The 20,902-nt window shown below is 41.2% G+C and overlaps 1 protein-coding gene across 15 annotated transcripts in view; it reads left to right on the top strand.

The window, feature by feature from the left end:
* CAMK2D (calcium/calmodulin dependent protein kinase II delta) overlaps positions 1-16,149 on the top strand; it is a 375,227-nt gene extending 359,078 nt beyond the window's left edge. For 14 of the 15 annotated variants that reach the window (XM_077476794.1, XM_077476792.1, XM_077476797.1 and 11 more), the window contains 2 exons: positions 9,740-9,783; positions 14,045-16,149. In XM_077476794.1, coding sequence (XP_077332920.1) covers positions 9,740-9,752 — 13 coding nt within the window. In that variant the 3' untranslated portion in view covers positions 9,753-9,783; positions 14,045-16,149. The remainder of the gene's footprint in view (positions 1-9,739; positions 9,784-14,044) is intronic. The other variant, XM_077476795.1, reaches the window with a different exon arrangement.
* The last annotated feature ends 4,753 nt before the right edge of the window (positions 16,150-20,902 follow it).

Raw genomic sequence — 20,902 nt, 5'->3', positions numbered from 1 at the left:
CTTGGCATCAGCACCCCAAGTCTTTACCAAGGTATTGGCTCTGATTTTGGCGTTGTTACAAAAACGCGGGATCACGATCGTAGGTTATCTAGACGATCTCCTGAGAGCAGCTTCTGCCTCAGAATTAAAGGAGGAAGTGATCACCATGCAAACCCTGCAGGAATTTGGGTGGTCGTTGAACCTAAAGAAGTCGATGCTCATACCGACTCAGCGCTTGGAGTACCTAGGCTTACTGCTGGACTCCATGGAAGCGAGAGTGTTTCTCCCTTCAGACAAACTGCAGACTCTCAGAGACTCTCAGAGCCACGGTAAAATTATTGGTGAACCGCAGGTGGTTGTCGCTGCACTTTTGCATGCGAGTCCTGGGAATCATGATGGCCTCCTTCAAGGCGGTACCGTACGCCCAGTTTCACACCAGAGTCTTGCAGAAGGAGATCTTGACAAAATGGGACAAATCTCTGTTATCACTGGATCGGCAGATTCGGGTGAGCCAGTCAGAGACTCCCTGCTCTGGTGGCTGAGGTCCCCGGCACTTCGGTTCGGGAAGTCGTTCCTACCTCTACATTGGACAGTGATCACAACGGACGTCAGCCTGACTGGCTGGGGTGGAGTACTGGGAGTACAGTCGACCCAGGGTCGGGGGAGGGATCCAAGATGCCGATCAGTGTGCTCGAGCTTCGAGCGATCAGGCTATGCCTCTCCACATGGTCGATGAGACTACTAGGGGAATCCAGTCAGACAATGCCACGGCGGTGGCATATGTCAACCATCAAGGAGGAACGAGAAGCTTGGCTGCAGCAAGGGAGGTCGCTCACATTCTTCAGTGGGCAGAGCGACATGTACCGGCCTTGACGGCCATTTACATCCCGGGAGTAGAAAACTGGCAGGCAAATGGTCGTTGCATCCGGAGGTGTTCAGGCTGCTGTGCCTGCGGTGGGGCACACCAGACATGGATCTCTTGGCCTCCCATCTCAATTGGAAGGTGCTGAGATTTGTATCCAGAACAAAAGATCCTTGGGCAGATGCATCAGACGCACTGGTGGCTCCGTGGGGTCAGTACCGACTGATCTATGCCTTTCCTCCGCTAAAACTGCTACCACGTCTGCTCTGCAGAGTGGAGGCCAAGGGGCTTCCAGTAATACTGATTGCCCGCGATGGCCTCTGCGCCCCGGTACGCTGACCTAGTACGCCTGGTTGCAGTACGCTCCCTGGCAACTACCGTTACGAGAGGACCTTCTGTGTCATGGTCCGATTCTCCATCCTGCTTTACCATCGCTGGTTTTAACGGCATGGCTGTTGAGAGCCAGGTGCTAAGGAACCAGGGCCTGTCGGACTCTGGGATTTCAACTATGGTGAGAGCACAGAAATCTTCTCAGAAGATATATCGTCGCACCTGGAAGGCCTACATTTCCGTGTGTGAAGAGAAAGGGTGTCGTCTGCGCACCTATTCCGTTTCCAGGATCCTGCTGTTTTTACAGTGAGGAGCAGACCAGAAATTGGCTTTAAGCACCATTAAGGGACACATATCAGCCTTGGCTGTTTTTTTACAGCGACCCTTGGTGTCTCACTCTCCACTGAGCACTTATATTCAAGGGGTCCGGCAAGTAGTTCCTCCGGTGTGTCTACCGTTACCCCTGTGGGATCTGAACCTGGTGCTATTGGCGTTTCAGGAACCGCCATTTGAGAACATCAGGGAAATTCCCTTGTTGACTCTTTCTCAGAAGGTGGTCTTCTTAGTGGCCATTACTTTGGCCAGAAGGATAAGGTGGTGTTGCGTCCACAACGTTCTTTTCTGACGAAGGTGGTTTCAATAAAGACATTGTGTTACCATCTCTGTGTCCTAAACCAACACATCCTAAGGAGGTGGCCCTTCATTCCCTGGATGTGGTCCGGGCTCTAAGGGTATATTTGTCTGCCACGGCTCCCTTTCGGAAGTCAGACTCTCTGTTCATTTCGATAGCTGGTCCGAAAAAAGGTATGGCGGTCTTGTCGGCCACCATTTCCAGGTGGATCAGACAGATTGTGGCACAGGCCTACGCCTTGAAGGGGCAGGTGTCCCCCTTTCCTATCACAGCCCATTCCACCAGGGCAATTGGAATCTCTTGGGTTTTCCAACATCAAGCGTCAGTCGCTCAAGTGTGTAAGGCGGCGACTTGGTCGTCCGTTCACACTTTTACCAAATTCTACAAAGTGGATGTAAGCGCATCGTCGGGTGCCTGCTTTGGCCGCAAAGTTTTGCAGGTGGCCGTGTAATGTTGACATTCTGCACTCTTTACTCAGTTTTTTTTTTTTTTTTAATACAGTTACTTTGAGTATAATGCACTGTTGCATTGTTGACCACTTCTGGTTGTGGGTGAAGTTTTTATGCTGTTCCCACCCCTCGTTTTGACACTGCTTGGGGACGTCCCTATGGTCAAGATTAATGGAACTGTGTCAGTCAGTGAACTTCAGAGAAAATAGGATTTTTGTACTCACCGTAAAATCCTTTTCTCTGAAGTTCACTGACTGACACAGCACCCTCCCCTCCTATTGGTTTACATTATACTGCTTGTTGACGTACTGAGCTGCAGGAGGCAGGCTGAGGGGTTATTATTGGAGGGACCGCCCCCTAGCCGGAACGGTGAAGTTCTGTTTTTTCACATGTATAACTCTCCTGAAGGTGGCGTAACAACCCTATGGTCAAGATTAATGGAGCTGTGTCAGTCAGTGAACTTCAGAGAAAAGGATTTCATGGTGAGTACAAAAATCCTATTTTTAAGTAGAGACCCTACTAAATTGGTGGGTTTTGCAATTTTTTATGTCACACAGTATGTGTGCAATGGTTTTTCAAATACAGTTTTTCAGGAAAAAATACACTTTTTTACATTTTAATGCCAAAAGAAATACATATCCCAATTTTTTTGGTAAAATATAAAAGATGATGTCACGTCGAGTAAATAGATACGAAAAATCACAATGTTGCTTTAACCACTACAATACAGGGCACTTTCGCCCCCTTCCTTCCCAGCCCAATTTTCAGCTTTCATCGCTCTAGCGGTTTCAGTGACAATTGCGCGGTCATGCTACACTGTACCCAAATGAAATTTTTATCATTTTGTTCGCACAAATAGAGCTTTATTTTGGTGGTATTTATTCACGACTCCGTTTTTTATTTTTTGCGATATAAGCGCAAAAAAGCGGAAATTTGGAAAAAAAACAATATTTTCTTTTTTCTATTTTAAAAGAAATCGAATAAAATCAAATTTTGTCATAAATTTAAGCCAAAATGTATTCTGCTACATGTTTTTGGTAAAAAAAATTCCGTTAAGTGTATAATAATTGGTTTGTGTGATCACGGACATATGTACGCAAATGATCATGTACATATGTGTGCAGGTGATCACGTACATATGTGTGCACATAATCATTGGGACAAGTGATTTTAGTGGGACATATGTGGGGGACATGTTTTTATTATTAGGGACATGTGTTTTTATTTTTTGGGGACATGTATGTTTTGGGGACATGTGTGTTATGGGGACATATGTGGGGACTGTGTTTACACTGTGTGGTGTGTTGTGTGTTTACACTAGACTGAAGATCAGTGAGTAAAAAGCTGTAAAAAACAGCTCATACTCACTGATCATCAGCCGGCTGCAGCAATCTGCTCTCCTCTCCTCAGCGATGACTTCTGTGTGAGGAGAGGAGGAGCCGATTGCCTAGCAACCGGCTGTTTGTTTACATCACATGACGGGCGTGATTGGACACGGCCGTCATGTGATCAGGAGGACCAATCACAGAGCCCTCCTGCCGATCTGAGATGCGCCGTGTCCCGGTGACACGGGCGCATCGGGATCGCGCCGCTGCGCGGGCACGCGCGCGCGATCCCGCTCCTCCTGATGGACGTTCCTGAACGTCCTATCAGGAGTAGACGGCTCCCACCCGGCCGTATATGTGCATTGGCCGGGTGGGAAGTGGTTAATTATTATTTTTTTATCACTTTTATTATTATTATTTTATTATTATTAACCACTTAAGGACCGCCGCATGGCAATGTACGTCGGTGCAATGGCACCGACAGGCACAAGCACGTACATGTACGTGCTCGCCTTCCAGCGGGTGGGGGGTCCGATCGGACCCCCTCCCGCTGGATGCGGCAGTCTGTTTCGCTTAAGGAGCGATCCGGGATGAGGGGATGGCTGTTGGTTTCTGGCCATCCCCTCTCGATCGCTCCTGGCGAATGAGAAGCTTCCCCCGCTGTGTATAGTAAACACAGGCAGGGAGGAAGTGATGTCATTCACCTCGGGGCGGTCTTATTGACCGGACTACGAGGAGAACAGTGAAAGTAAGTGTGCACCAACACTACACTGACATGTAGGCACGCAAACCCCCCCGATCACCCCCCGATCCCCCTCCCAGTCACAGTGTCACTGATTGCAGTGATCATTTATTTATTGATTACTTCATTTAGTGTGAGTTGTGACAGTAAAAACTGTCAGGGCAGTTAATGTTAGGTCCATAGTAGCCCCCTACCCCCCAATAAAGGTTTAACCCCCCGGATTGCCCCTAGAGTTAACCCTTTCACCCATTTTTGCCAGTGTCACTAAGCGATAGTTTTTCTGATCGCTGCAATAGTGTCACTTATGCCGCTAAGTAGCTAGTTATTTTTTTAGGTTCACCGCCAGGTTTTTATAGCGCTAGGTACCCCGATATACTACCCAATAATGGTTTTAACCCCCTGATTGCCCCTAGTTAACCCTTTCACCCCCTTTTGCCAGTGTTACTAAGCGATCATTTTTCTGATCGCTGCATTAGTGTCACTGGTGCCGCTAAGTAGCTAGTTATTTTTTTAGGTTCACCGCCAGGTTTTTATAGCGCTAGGTACCCTGATATACATAACCCATAATGGTTTTAACCCCCTGATTGCCCCTAGTTAACCCTTTCACCCCCTTTTGCCAGTGTCACTAAGCGATCATTTTTCTGATCGCTGCATTCGTTTCACTAGTGTCGCTAGGTAGCTAGTTATTTTTTTAGGTTCACTGCCAGGTTTTTATAGCGCTAGGTACCCCGATAATACTACCCAATAATGGTTTTAACCCCCTGATTGCCCCTAGTTAACCCTTTTACCCCCTTTTGCCAGTGTCACTAAGCGAGCGTTTTTCTGATCGCTGCATAAGTGTCACTGGTGCCGCTAAGTAGCTAGTTATTTTTTTAGGTTCACCGCCAGGTTTTTATAGCACTAGGTACCCCCATATACTACCCAATAAGGGTTTTAACCCCCTAATTGCCCCTAGTTAACCCTTTCACCAGCGATCACCGTATAAGTGTCACTGGTGACGCTGGTTAGCCAGTTAGTTATTTAGGTTCCCCGTCAGGTTTTTATATAGCGCCAGGGACCCCCATATACTACCTAATAAAGATTTTAACCCCCTGATTGCCCCTAGTTAACCCTTTCACCAGTGATCACCGTATAAGTGTTACGGGTGACTCTGGTTAGTTAGTTTGCTTTTTATAACATCAGGGCACCCACCATTTATTACCCAATAAAGGTTTAACCCCCTGATCACCCGGCGGGTGATATCAATTAGGTTTTAGGGTCAGGGTCTGCGTCACCCCAGGCAGCGCTAGGTTAGTGCCAGTACCGCTAACACCCACGCGCAAAGCATACACCTCCCGTAGTGGTATAGAATCTGAACAGATCAATATCTTATCTGATCAAATCTATACTAGCGTCCCCAGCAGTTTAGGGTTCCAAAAAAACGCATTGTTAGCGGGATCAGCCCAGATACCTGCTAGCACCTGCGTTTTGCCCCTCCACCCCCTGCCCACCCAAGTGCAGTATCGATCGATCACTGTCACTTACAAAACACTGAACACATAACTGCAGCGTTCGCAGAGTCAGGCCTGATCCCTGCGATTGCTAACAGGTTTTTTTGGTAGCGTTTTATATTTAAATCCGGAAGGCAGTGCCTCATTTTCGGGGTCCCGTACGTGGCTAGGCTCACAAAAAGTCCCCCACATGTGGTATGGTATTCCCGTACTCGGGAGAAGCAGCAGAATTTATTTTGGGGTGTCATTTCACTTATGCCCATAGCATGTGTGAGCAATATATCATTTAGTGACAACTTTGTGCAAAAAAAAAAATATATTTTTTAATATTCCTGCAAATTGTGGCAAAATATAAAATATTTCATGGACTCAACATGCCTCTCAGTAAATAGCTTGGGGTGTCTATTTTCCAAAATGGGGTCATTTGGGGGGGGGGGGGGGGTTGTGCTATTTTGGCATTTTATGGCCTTCGAAACTGTGATAGGTAGTGAGGAGTAAAATCAAAAATTTGCACCCTTAGAAATCCTGAAGGCGGTGATTGGTTTTCAGGGTGCCGTACGAGGCTAGACTCCCAAAAAGTCCCACATATGTGGTACCCCCGTACTCAGGAGAAGCAGCAGAATATATTTTGGGGTGCAATTCCACATATAACTATGGCATGTGTGAGCAATATATCATTTAGTGACAACTTTTTGTAAACTTTTTTTTTTGTGTGTCATTATTCAATCATTTGGGACAAAAAAAAAATATTGAATGGGCTCAACATGCCCCTCAGCAATTTCCTTGGGGTGTCTACTTTCCAAAATGGGGTCATTTGGGGGGGTTTAGTGTTATTTTGGCATTTTATGGCCTTCGAAACTGTGATAGGTAGTGAGGAGTGAAATCAAAAATTTGCACCCTTAGAAATCCTGAAGGCAGTGATTGGTTTTCGGGGGCCTGTACGCGGCTAGACTCCCAAAAAGTCCCACATATGTGGTACCCCCGTACTCAGGAGAAGCAGCAGAATATATTTTGGGGTGCAATTCCACATATAACTATGGCACTTGGGACAAAAAAAAAATATTTATTGGGCTCAACATGCCCCTCAGCAATTTCCTTGGGGTGTCTACTTTCCAAAATGGGGTCATTTGGGGGGGTTTGTACTGCCCTGCCATTTTAGCACCTCAAGAAATGAGATAGGCAGTCATAAATTAAAAGCTGTGCGAATTCCAGAAAATGTACTCTAGTTTGATGACGCTATAACTTTTGCGCAAACCAATAAATATACGCTTATTGACATTTTTTTTACTAAAGACATGTGGCTGAATAAATTTTGCCCTAAATGTATGACTAAAATTGAGTTTATTCGATTTTTCTTATAACAAAAAGTAGAAAATATTTTTTTTCTCGAAATTTTCAGTCTTTTTCCATTTATATTGCAAAAAATAAAAATCGCAGAGGCAATCAAATACCATCAAAAGAAAGCTCTATTTGTGGGAAGAAAAGGACGCAAATTTTGTTTGGGTACAACATTGCATGACCGCGCAATTACCAGTTAAAACAGTGCAGTACGAAATTGTAAAAAGACCTCTGGTCCTTAGGCTGACAATTGGTCCGGGGCTGAAGTGGTTAATAGGCACGTGACAGATATTCTTTTGGAGGGATCTGGAGTCTAGAAAACCCCAGATCCCTCCTTTGCACTTGAAAGCATTCACAACGTCAAGATCAGTGTTTCCGAATACTTACGATTTTTTAAAACTGGTGCCTTTAAGACTCCAGGATTGCAGAAGTGATTTTTTAAAAAATTACATCGCTTCTGGGTTACTACATGGTTACTACATGCGAGACCCAATCAAAGCTGACTCTGGGTCTCCGGCCAGCCGACGGACAGTGGGACGGGAGAGCCCGGTCAAGCCGCAAAAGGCAGCGGGAGGGGGGCTGTCCCCTGCCACTGCTTGTAAAAACAATAAAAAGTGGCTACTAAGCCGAATCGGTTGTTTTTACAAGAGAGCCGAACAACACAACCACTTGAAGTCAAATGACGTACAGGTACATAATTTGGTGGTAAGTGGTTAAAATGAAAAATAGGACAAAGAAGACCCAGGACTGTTGAGCAGTTAGAATCCTATATCAGGCAAGAATGGGACAGCATTCCTCTCCCAAAACTCTAGCAACTGGTCTTCCCAGATGTTTACAGAGAGTTGCAAAAAAAAGAAGGGATGCTAAACCATGGTAAACATGGCCCTGTCCCAACTTTTTTTTGAGATGTGTTGCTGTCATCAATTTCAAAATTACCTTATTTATTCTTAAAATGGTACATTTTGTCAGTTTAAGCTTTTAATATAGTTTCTATTGTGAGTAAAATAAAGGTTTATGCGATTTGCAAGTCAATGCATTCTGTTTTTTATGTGGATTTTACACAGTGCCCCGATTTAGGAATTGGGGCTGCATCTTTGCATAAAAATAAGGGTTTTTTGAAAATGCATAAACTCTCCCAGTTAAAATCATACATAGAAGACCCATTCAAATCTCATGATTACATGCCATCCATTATACAGTACTTGCTTGTGCATATGGTGGTTTTCATCTAATGAGGGTCATAGAACAAAGTCCAACTAGTATAAAAATAAATAGCAGCTGTGCAATGTATGATATTCAACCCACAAATACAAACCTCATGTGATGGGTCAAGGATAAACCATTAATAGAACATCTCTGACCATTGGCAAAATATTGCATAATCATTCATTAAGAGACAACAGGAATGAGGGACCACTAAAAGAAAGAGATAAAACAGGATGGTAAGAAAGTCCTGTTATTGGCAATAAAATGGCTAGATTCTTAAACATTTCCCTTCACTTCCTGAGCTTAAGATTCAGCAGGAAATGAGAGGATAATACTCCAGCATGAGGGAAATTCCCTCTGGAACAAGTGTATGCATTGGCAGCTCAAAATTTTGTATTTACCTTCACTTTCATTCCCAATGAGATTAGTGATCAAGGAAATCAGAGAGTGTGAATCTTGCTTATGGGGACACAGCAATGGAAGCCTGACAGTGGTCCTAACCTCTCACCATTCTATCTAAATATAAAAAAATAAAATAAAAGTTTTTTCTTTAGTTATATTTTAACTCTGACAATACATATGATGTTCTCCAGTTTTAATCACATGCAACAAAACAGAAACCCTACAGGTAAAGCCATGGAATTAATATTGTATTAGCTACATTTCACTTGTTAAACAACACTACAAAGGCAACACTAAAGAGAAACAAGGTGTTCACGTTGCAAGTGTGTTTGCACTTTACAAGGGAATGCTCCCTTCACTTAGTGAATGTAATAAATTTCACTTTGCAAAGAATACACAATCACAGTATTGTTGCTTGCTCATAATTGAATGACAAAAATCAGCAGAGTTTCGCCTCATTCACTAATCCAAGGTAAATACCCTTGTAAACTGCACATTCCCTATTTGCTTTTAGTAAATCAACCTCAAATAGATGATAAATGGAATATCTGCTTTCTAATCATTACCTGAATCCATGTGGAGCCCCTCGAGTATTAGGCCAAGGCTGTACACATGTAAAGAAAACTACCCTTTACTGGCACTAAGCATTGCCTCTCTCATTAGCTGTCTAATTCAGAGCCTCTACTACCTTTACTGGATATTTACTAGGTGAGAACGCATTATCTTTAAAGACCAGCACAGGTGTGGTTCCACACTTTACCGGTAGTATTTATACATTTTGGTGGGCCTGACAGGTTTATTTTGCCTTTGAAAACATATATGAACCCTTAAACTGTTACATAGGAAAAGTAATATATTCTATACGTAGTAAACTTGTATAGTTTCTGTATAACACCATTGTGTTTCGTCAGAATTGATTTTCACAAATGCATAATGGTGCTAATGAATACTAAATACATTCATGCTTTGCTTTTCCTTTAAACAGAAACTTGATTTGAATTGCCTATCCTGTATAGCTGTGGTGCAGAGGTATATTTGAAAATGCATATTATATAATTTACTTGTGTATAAAAGTACTCACATTGGGGGAATTGGCACTCATATATGTGCAGAATGTATTGTGACATGGGGTGATTCGACTCAGTGGTAGATGTGTTTTTTAGTGAAGTCCATGCCAGTCCGAACTCTGTTTTAAGGGCCTGATAGCCAGATTAACAGATTAACGTAAAGTTTATAAGCTTGCCCACACAGGGGTTTTGGTTGCACATAGCATAAACGGGTAACAAAAATACCAGCTCTTCAATGCACAGAGCTTCTCCTTAATGCACACAGCTCCACTTTAATGCACAAGGCTGCACAGCCTACACTTGGCCATTAGGTAGAGGTTCTCCTGACACCCCAGACCCTTTCTCTCTTTTGAGACTCACATATTCCTTCCATTCACTGAACTCTCCTAGTTACCTCAGCTCTCTTAGTCACACAGACTCTCTCAGTCCCATGGGCATGGAATTTCTCCCACTTGGAGTACTGTCTCTCGAGTAGATTGCCTCTGTCTCCAGACAGGAACACACACCTGTCTTCAGAGGCGAGCACACCTCCCTCTGGCTGGAGCCCTCAACTAATTCCTAGTCCTTCATTATAAAGGCTGTGTGTACCTGGGCACACACCCTGCTGGTCTTCAACAAAACCTGGACATGAGGTTGGAGATTTATTCCCACCCAAAACACTTTGAAATCTTCAAACTATGGAGCCTAATCCAGGAATAGCAAAACCCAGAGAAAGCTGTAAAAAGTTTTCTCAGCTCAAAAACGACACCCTGCACTCTGTCTATTTCCAACCATTTTCCCAATGGCATGTGCATAAACAAGAATGGAACAATGTGCACCAAATAAATAAACTATTATTCTATTTGAGAGAATAAGCTCGACTCCTACACCACATTAAGTACTTTGTCTAGTTTGGCCATTTTTAAAAGCGCTGTGCCTTTTACACCAAATTAGCAAAAGTTATTTGTTCAAATTCTATAGCAGAAACTGTTGTACAGAAATGAGAAGTTGTGAGTTCCATCTATGTGTGCAATGTTGTAAAGGTGTACCATTTTTTTTATAAGGGCTTCATATTGTCAAATGTTCACAATTTTCTTTTTGAAAAAAAAGAAAATTAAACATTGAATAAAGAAGTTCAATCTGAATGTTAAAAATAAGGATGCAAAGGTGACATGTAAATTAAAATAGCCTTATATAATTAAAGTGGTTGTTAAGCCACTATCCTCTCTGTCTCCTAATCCTGTGTCCCCGGTATGTGTGATTCATTAAAAAAAAAGACGATTATACCTCATTTCAAAGCGGCGCTCCACGATCATGTGACAAGCCGTCTCTCTCCTTTCCCAGTCTGACAGCTGCAGCGGACGGGGCCGAGATTCCCCCACTGACATCAGCTGGGAGGGGAGGAGGAGAGAGCCGGCCAGTCATGGGATCGACAAATGTTGCTCTGAGATTAGGTATAATCGGCTTATTTTTTTTATAAATCACACACACAGGGGGACACAGCATTAAGAGACAGAGAGGATAGTATGATAATGTAAATGTTATTCCAGCAGCAGGAAGGGGGGGTAACCCTGGTACTAGCTGACCGGCAGGGAGGGGGGGGGGGGGAGGGCACAGGAGACATAGAGTGAGCAGAGCTGCGGATGACAGAGGCATGTAAACTCACCATGGTGTAAGGGCTCAGCAGCCATGATAAATTAGGGTCAGTTTACAGGGGAAAGGGCAGAATCAGGCAGGATCAGTCAGGTATTTCAGGTGATACAGGGGGCTAAATTACACAACACAAGCACTGTGCTATATAACATGCTTTAAAGAGGAAGTAAACCCTGATGAGTTTACTTCCTCTTTCATTCCCTGCAAAGGCAAAGCATAATGGACTACTATGCATCGCATAGTAGCCAATTATGTGTCACTTACCTGACACAGGAGCCAGCGAAGTCGCCGCTGTCCCCTGTAGTCCGCCGCATCCATCTTGTTGGTGGGGTCTCGCTGCTCTGCCGCTGTCATTCGGCGAAGCCGCGATGACGTCACTCCCGCGCACGGGAGCCGACACGCACGGCAGCTCCGTCGCTGAGAATGCCGCGCTCTGCGCGCCGCTGTCTACGGCGCATGCGCCGTAGACAGCGGTGCCCGTTTTCGGGCAAATATCTCCTAAACCATATAGGTTTAGGAGATATTGCTTGGACCTACAGGTAAGCCTTAATCTAGGCTTACCTTTAGGTGAAAGTGGTTTGTAAGGGTTTACAACCACTTTAAAGGGACAGGATCCATTTCTTTTATTTTATTTAGGTTAACAAACAGTTTAAGGTAAAATTAAGAGTGTAAAATTAAGAGTGAAATTAAATTATAAAAGTACAGACTAAAATATGTGTAAATCATTTTTGACAGATAACTGTTGATTTGAGTTGTGTGTAAACCATTCTTTGTTTTCCCCATATCTGTTATTATTCTCTCACTAATGCCTATACAGTAAAACCTTGGATTGAGAGTAATTTGGTCTGAGAGTGTTTTGCAAGACAAGTAAAAATGTTTTATATATTCTAACTTGATAAACGAGGGATGTCTTGATATACAAGTAGCGTCACATCACAACTAAGTATAAAAGAGAAGAGAGGCACCTCTAAGTGTAGCAATATGGTTACATTTAATGAAGGTACAACATTTAGCAACTCACACGGTTGATGACTAAAACAGGCACATCTAATTATGCAGGCATCCAAGGTAAAGCTGTCCACATAGACCATCCTCTGCACCGCCATCAACATCATCCCTTCCAAGCTGCGCTTCAAACCTTGCTTTTAGATCGCTACTGTAGGGTAGTCTTCCCTATCACGATTGCAGACTGACAGCGGTAAGAGCCGGCCGGTGCGGAGGATGGTATATGGGGACAGCTTTTCTCCAGATGCCTGCATACTTAGATGTGTCTCTTTTAATCATTAACCATGTGAGTTGCTAAATGTTGGATCTTCATTAAATGTAACCATATTGCTACACTTAGGGGCACTACTCTTCTCTTTTTTTATACTCTGTAGCTCCTGCTGGATTTTGCTTCTAATCCCCTTGTAGAGGCTGCCAATTGTGGATAGACATTTTATGGTTACACAACCTATCAGGATTAATTTTGTAAAATTGTGGTACATATGACAAATATGCACATTTAGCACCATCTATATAATTTGGCCACAAATAACACATACATATTTTGCAACAAAATGCAATTTTCACACAATCTTTTTTCTCACAAAAGTATATTTGGGTGCAGAATAGGTATATATTGACTATTACTACATTGCTCCTAAAAACCTTTTTACGTACCACTTTTTCTTCTTCTAAATCTCTATTCTGTGTTTTGTATATTTTCCTGTGTGCTAAATTAATCTATTTACACTACATTTATTGATTTGACACCTTTTGCTTAGGAATATATTCATTTTAGAAACTGGAGCACTTTTCCAAGTGTGCCTGTCTTTAATTCCTCCCATTGTTTGAATATTTAGAACATGTAAAGTGATTGTAAAGCTTATTTTTTATTTTAATAAAATAATTAACATGTTATACTTACCTGCTCTGTGCAATGGTTTTGCACAGAGCGGCCCTGATCCTCCTCTTCTGGGGTCTCCCGTTTGCACTACTGTCTTCCCCCCCTCCGAGTATCCCCATAATAGCATGCCACTTGCTATGGGGACACTCGTACATGCTCGCTTCTAAACCCTGCTGTGTGTGTCGATAAGACACACAATGCGGGGCTTAGCCCCAAATCTGTTCCCCTCGTCCCTGGCTCTGATTGACAGAAGTGGAAGGAAATTGCGTCTTCTGCTGTATCTGAGCCAATGAGGAAAGAGAGAGCCTTGGATCTTGTGCATATTGCTGTATCGAGATCAGGCTTGGGTTTGTATTTGGGGGAGGGGCTGTGGTGGGAGCTGCATGCAGAAGGTTTTTTTACCATGCAGTAAGGCATAAAATCAACCACTTATTGGGACCTTTTAACCTGCAGTGTGCCCTGCCTGCATAAGATGTTGGAGCCCACAGGAAATTTCCAACAATCAGGCAGAGGAAGCTTGCCAGCATGCAGTAGCCTATAGCAACTCAATAAAAGATCAGAAATTACCCCCCCCCCCCCCCCACCCATCCTTTACAGAAAACCATCAGTCTTTTCCAAGTGAAGTTCCCATTTACATGTAAACCTATGATGCACAAAATAATTGCTAGTTATTCTGACAGATTTCTCTGCTTTTTTTTTATAGCTGATAAGCCTTGCAAGCCTTTAACTGTAAACACTCAAGACAACTGGATGGACAAGCTGCATCCTTCCTTTGTGTCCCAATCACAAGTGTTTATTTGAGCACAGAATGTCTCTATGTGTAATGCTTTTGTGTGGTATATATTTCATACTTTCATCTCAGCCACACCTTAAGATCTGATAAAAGACAATTTCACTTACATAGAAGACAATATGACATTTCCTTTCTAATTTTACTGTTTGATATGTCTAATTTTGCCAAGCTATATTATTTCAAATTTAAACTTTTATATTTTTTATGTTTTACTAGTTTGGTATATTATTGGTGGTAAACAACCCAGGCAAAAATGATTTCTTTAATAATTTAGTCCTGGTCTATTTAGATTAGTTTCAGAGTTAGTTTCAAGTGGTTAGCTTAGGGCCATTTAAATTTAAATAATACTTTATCTAAATGCAGTTATCCCTTAAGTACTATCACCTCAATATGCAGTATGATGACTGGGGATAATAACTTTTAACTACTGTATTATGTTAGAAACAGTTGTGCAAATGTGTAGTATTCAGTAGTTGTTAGGCATTTTATATTTACAGAGGATATCTGTCGAATTATGTATGGTTAAATATGAATGGGTGATAGGTGGTTTTTAATAAATGGCAAAGAAAAATGCAAAGTCAGATTATAAAATCAGGGTAATTCTCACAAAATCTGTATTTTATGTATAGTCCTAAAATGAGATAGAAATTGTGTACTGTATGTGATAAAAGTTTGAACTTTAATGGTCAGGTAGCACAAATTAAATGCCAAGGTATGTTGGAATAATTAAAACTATTTGCATTGCTTTAATTTTACACAAGAAAAAAATTCTGTTAATGTTACTTTTTATCACTGTTTTCACTTTTTTTCACTTGAAGTTGCAACTCTTATCATGTACCATCTTCTAGTAAGAAAAACATATAGCTATATAAATAAAAAGGCTTTTGCGTGCTATCTGCACAGAACACTTTGTTACCTGATAAAGGGCCACTAAACCTGAACACGGGTTGTTTTGCATTTGGAAGCTAGTAATAACATTCACAAATGTGTTTATGTAAATTCTTTACCTTGGCAGAATTTGTAATGTATCATATGGTGCAAACATTTGCTGTGAATTTATTTTTTATTTTTTATGTAATGTCTGTTTTAGGCTGAACAGGTTAAATGCAAAGTCTTTTGTTACAATTATACAACAGAAAGTCAACTATGTCTTGAAAAACAATTCTCCTTCATTTTTTTGTTCTGATTTGTCCCAGTAATTCATATATTTACCCATTAATGTTACTCATAGCTCTGTTATGTAGGCCTACTTAGGTTTTAGGTTTACTGGCCCTTTAAAGTTTGTGAATAGAAACATTGTGATTGATTTTTTTCCTACTGATTATATTCTGTAACAGTATAAATATATTCTTACAGCCATATACGCAATAGCTTTTATTCTTTAGTTTAAATCTATAAGCTGTTTACGTCAGTGCTATGCATGCATGAAGGAATGGACTGATTGTTTTCTTTTTCTTGGTCTGCCACACCATGAACAGTCTTTTTGAAATTGTATTATTCCACTTTTGTGAATTATCAAACCAACTTTAAATGTTACTAAATAGTGGATGTAAATTGATTAATGCAGGTATATGACTAAGCAGTTCATTTTCTACAAATAAAAAAAAAAAAAAAAAAAGAAATGTGTTGAGCCATTTTAACATGCCAATTAAATCCTGTGAAACATTTTTTTGTTTTCTGTATATCTTTAATCTAAAAGTGATTCTGTTGTTCGCATCTAGTTATTATGTAATAATGTAATGTCCTGATTTGCTTTTTTATTAATTAAATATAGTATGGAATGCTGACATAGTACTGTAGACCAAATCTGTCTTCCACACAATCATATGACGTTAAAAAAAAAAAAAAACATTAACAGACTACACCATGGTGTCTTTATTTTGTCATCTTTTGAAATGTTGCAATATAAAAAATACACCATGTACATAAACCCTTGCCATAAAATAATTCATATACAAAAAAAAAAAAATATATATATATATATATATAAAATAAATTTGTGTTTTCTGTTGAAATTGTAGTATTTGCATTTTGTCACCAACATGTTTATATTGTGTGTATGTATGTATATGTGTATACAGTATGTATGTGTATGTACAGTATGTATACAAATGTATTTAGTAAATATATTAGGCAGCCAGAATCGTTGAAACAGATATAAAGCAAAATAAATCAATTGTTGATTTCTAGAAGTCTGGTGGTGAAAAAAAGCCCCTCCCAAGATACTTATTTCTCATTCTAGACCATGTTCCTCTAAAGGCTCAGGCAAGCATACACATTAAGATGTCTCTCATTCTGCAAACTTTTCCCTTATCCACTCTAAAGCTGGCTTCACATTATACAATTTATTTGTACAATTTTCCTTTAGATTTGCCAAAACCATATAATATGTGGTCAAACCTAAACACTTGAAAATCCTATGCAATCAATCAGACCCTTGCACTACATAGTTGAAGATAAAACTAAAGGAAATTTATAGCCAGCTTTAGCAGCCTGAATAGAGGAATCCCCCCTGCTGGCTAATGTATTCTGAAAGCCACTGCTCTTGCGGCAATCAGGATACCCGAACAGTGACTGCATTTGATCATTTGACTTGCTGCATTTTCTGTCAACCAAGAATTTTCTGTTCAGCTACTTCAATTTCAGATCTGAGTTTGTCAAGTTGGGTGGTGCTTATAGGGCTAACTAAGGCTTAATTTTCTGCTAATTCAGCAAAATCTGCCGAAATTTGAGCCGTGTAACCTACCCTCTCGCTTACTGTCTCTGTTACCTGTGGTAAAGGAGTCTCTACTTTACTCATATCTGAAACTTTTCCTTGGTTGGGGGAACAGGAAATGAGGTGGGGGATTCTGGCAAAGCCTCTTCTGGAACATGGGTAAGTACTTGGGTGGTAGGGAACCCAGTGTTTTACTCTAGCTCTGCTTTAATGACAGGGCACTTGGTTAAAGGTTTGCAGGTTAAATGTATTCGAAGGCCAAAATAAAGGCTTAACCCAGCAATGTGTTTAATGTGCATGTAAAGCCAAAATAGTTTTTCTTTGTTTAAGTAGGGAAGGGTTAAATCCCCTGCATATACAATCTCTCTCTCTCTCTCTCTCTCTCTCTCTCTCTCTATATATATATATATATATATATATATATATATATATATATATATATATATATATATATATATACACACAGTTGTGCTCATAGGTTTACATTACATACCCTGGCAGAATTTATGATTTCTTGGCCATTTTCAGAGAATATGAATAACACAAAAAGTTTTCTTTCACTCATGGTTAGTGATTGGCTGAAGCCATTTATTATCAATCAACTGTGTTTACTCTTTTTAACCACTTTGCGCCCACACTATAGCCGAAAGATTGCTACAGTGCGGATGCTACCTGTCGGGAGGGCGTCCCTGGGTGTTCTCCTGTTTACTTCCGCAATGTGCGCCCCTGAGTGCGCGCATCGGGGAAGTTCTGTGAAGTTCTTATGAAGAAGAAAAATTAATAATTTGCATAATTTTATCACAGAAACAAAGAAAAAAAATTTTTTTTTTCAAAATGTTCGGTCTTTTTTCATTTATAAAAAATAAAAAACCCAGAGGTTATCAAATACCACCAAAAGAAAGCTCTATTTGTGGGAAAAAAAGGATAAAAAATTAATTTGGGTACAGTGTTGCATGACTGAATAATTGTCATTTAAAGTGTGAGAGCACCGAAAGCTGAAAATTGGTCTGGGCAGGAGGGGAGTTTAAGTGCCCAGTAGGCAAGTGGTTAAAAATCATAATGGCAACAGAAACTGCCTAAATGACCCTGATCAAAAGTTTACATACCCTGGTGATTTTGGCCTGATAACAAGCACACAAGTTGACATAAAGGTGTTTGAATGGCTATTAAAGTGGAGCCTGCGATACCCGGAAGTAACTCCAGGAGCGATGTCGGCCGCCAGAGTGGTGTACGAGGACAGCTGCAGGGGCTTCGATCTCGGGTAAGTAATTCATAACGAGCTAGTATGCTATGCATACTAGCTCATTATGCCTTTGTCTTGCAGGTTTTTTGTTTGTCCTAGGGTTTACATGTGCATTGATCAGCACGTAAACTGGTGGGACGTACTTGGACATTCCAACATGACAATGATCCAAAACACAAGGCTAAGTTGACCTGTCATTGACTACAGCAGAATAAAGGGAAGGATCTGGAGTCTCCTGACCTCAATATCATTGAGCCACTCTGGGGAGATCTCAAACGTGCATTTCATGCAAGACAGCCCAAGATTTTACAGGAACACAGGAACCGGAGGCTATTTCCAAGAGGAATGGGCATATTCACCACCTGAGAAGATAAAGAGCCTCATCCACAAATACCACACAAGACTTCAAGCTGTCACTGATGTTAAAGGGGGCAATACACAGTATTAGGAACTGTGATATGTAAACTTTTGATCAAGGTCATTTGGGTAGTTTCTGTTGCTATTATGATTTAAAAGGAGTAAACACAGTTGATTTATAATGGTTTCAGCCAAAAAAAAGTTTTGTGTTATTCATATTCTCTGAAAAATGGCCAGGAATTCATAAATTCTGCCAGGGTATGTAGACATATATATACAGTGGTGTGAAAAAGTGTTTGCCCCCTTCCTCATTTCCTGTTCCTTTGCATGTTTGTCACACTTAAGTGTTTCGGAACATCAAACCAATTTAAACAATAGTCAAGGACAACACAAGTAAACACAAAATGCAATTTGTAAATGAAGGTGTTTATTATTAAAGGTGAAAAAAAATCCAAACCATCATGGCCCTGTGTGAAAAAGTGATTGCCCCCTAAACCTAATAACTGGTTGGGCCACCCTTAGCAGCAACAACTGCAACCAAGCGTTTGCGATAACGTGCAATGAGGCTTTTACAGCGTCCTGGAGGAATTTTGGCCCACTCATCTTTGCAGAATTGTCCTAATTCAGTTACATTAGAGGGTTTTCGAGCATGAACGGCCTTTTTAAGGTCATACCACAACATCTCAATAGGATTCAGGTCAGGACTTTGGCTAGGCCACTCCAAAGTCTTCATTTTGTTTTTCTTCAGCCATTCGGTGGTGGACTTGCTGGTGTGTTTAGGATCATTGTCCTGCTGCAGAACCCAAGTTCGTTTCAGCTTGAGTACACGAACAGATGGTCGGACATTCTCCTTCAGGATCTCTTGGTAGACAGCAGAATTCATAGTTCCTTTTATCACGGCAAGTCTTCCAGGTCCTGAAGCAGCAAAACAGCCCCAGACCATCACACTACCACCACCATATTTTACTGTTGGTATAATGTTCTTTTTATGAAATGCAGTGTTCCTTCTACGCCAGATATACTTGGACACACACCTTCCAAAGAGTTCCACTTTTGTCTCATCGGTCCACAGAATGTTGTCCCAAAAGTCTTGGGGATCATCAAGATGTGTTGTGGAGAAATTGAGACGAGCTTTGATGTTCTTTTTGCTCAGCAGTGGTTTTCTCCTTGGAACTCTGCCATGCAGGCCATTTTTGCCCAGTCTTTTCCTGATGGTGGAGGCATGAACGCTGACCTTAACTGAGGCAAGTGAGGCCTGCAGTTCCTTGGACGTTGTTGTGGGGTCTTTTGTGACCTCTTGGATGAGTCATCGCTGCGCTCTTGGGGTAATTTTGGGCGGCCGGCCACTCCTGGGAAGGTTCACCACTGTTCCATGTCTTCGCCATTTGTGGATAATGGCTCTCACTGTGGTTCGCTGGATTCCCAAAGCTTTGGAAATGGCTTTATAACCCTTTCCAGACTGATAGATCTCAATTACTTTCTTTCTCAATTGTTCCTGAATTTCTTTGGGTCTCGGCATGATGTGTAGCTTTTAAGGATCTTCTGGTGGACCTTACTGTGTCAAGCAGCTCCTATTTAAGTGATGCCTTGATTGTGAACAGGTATGGCAATAATCAGGCCTGGGTGTGGCTAGAGAAATTGAACTCAGGTGTGGACAACCACAGTTATAGTATGTTTTAACAAGGGGGGCAATCACTTTTTCACACAGGGCCATGATGGTTTGGATTTTTTTTCACCTTTAATAATAAACACCTTCATTTACAAATTGCATTTTGTGTTTACTTGTGTTGTCCTTGACTATTGTTTAAATTGGTTTGATGTTCCGAAACTCTTAAGTGTGACAAACATGCAAAGGAACAGGAAATGAGGAAGGGGGCAAACACTTTTTCACACCACTGTATATACACACAATGGGGAAAATAATTATTTAATCCCCTGCAGATTTTGTAAGTTTGCCCACTTACAAAAAAAAGAAGGGTCTACCTGTATAATTTTTTATCATAGAGGTATTTTAAATGATGGAGACAGAATATCAACCAAAAATCCCAATAAACACATGATACGTGTTATAAATTGATTTGCAGTTAAGTGAGTAAAAAAGTTTTTGACCCCAAGCAAAACTTGACTTAGTACTTTGTTGGCAAGCACCGAGGTAAGACGTTTCTTGTAATTGGTTACCAGGTTTGCACACAACTTAGGAAGGATTTTGGTCCACTCTACTTTACAGATCTTAAGATCTTAATTTCTTAAGGTTTCTTGGCTGTCGCTTGAGAACTCAAAGTTTCAGCTTCCTCCAAAAATTTTCTATAGGATTAAGGTCTGGAGGCTGGCTAGGCCACTCCATGATCTGAATGTGCTTCTCCTTAAATCATTCCTTTGTTGCTTTGTTAGTGTGTTTTGGGTCATTGTCATGCTGGAAGACTCATCCATGACCCATCTTCAGTGTTCTGAC

This window comes from Lithobates pipiens, unplaced genomic scaffold, assembly GCF_037356315.1.
Source record: "Lithobates pipiens isolate NorthernLeopardFrog02 unplaced genomic scaffold, aLitPip1_a1.2 Scaffold_13, whole genome shotgun sequence".
In the NCBI taxonomy this organism is placed as follows: Eukaryota; Metazoa; Chordata; class Amphibia; order Anura; family Ranidae; genus Lithobates; species Lithobates pipiens.
The sequence above is the reverse complement of the archived record's forward strand: the minus strand, read 5'-3'. Positions and strand labels throughout refer to the sequence as shown.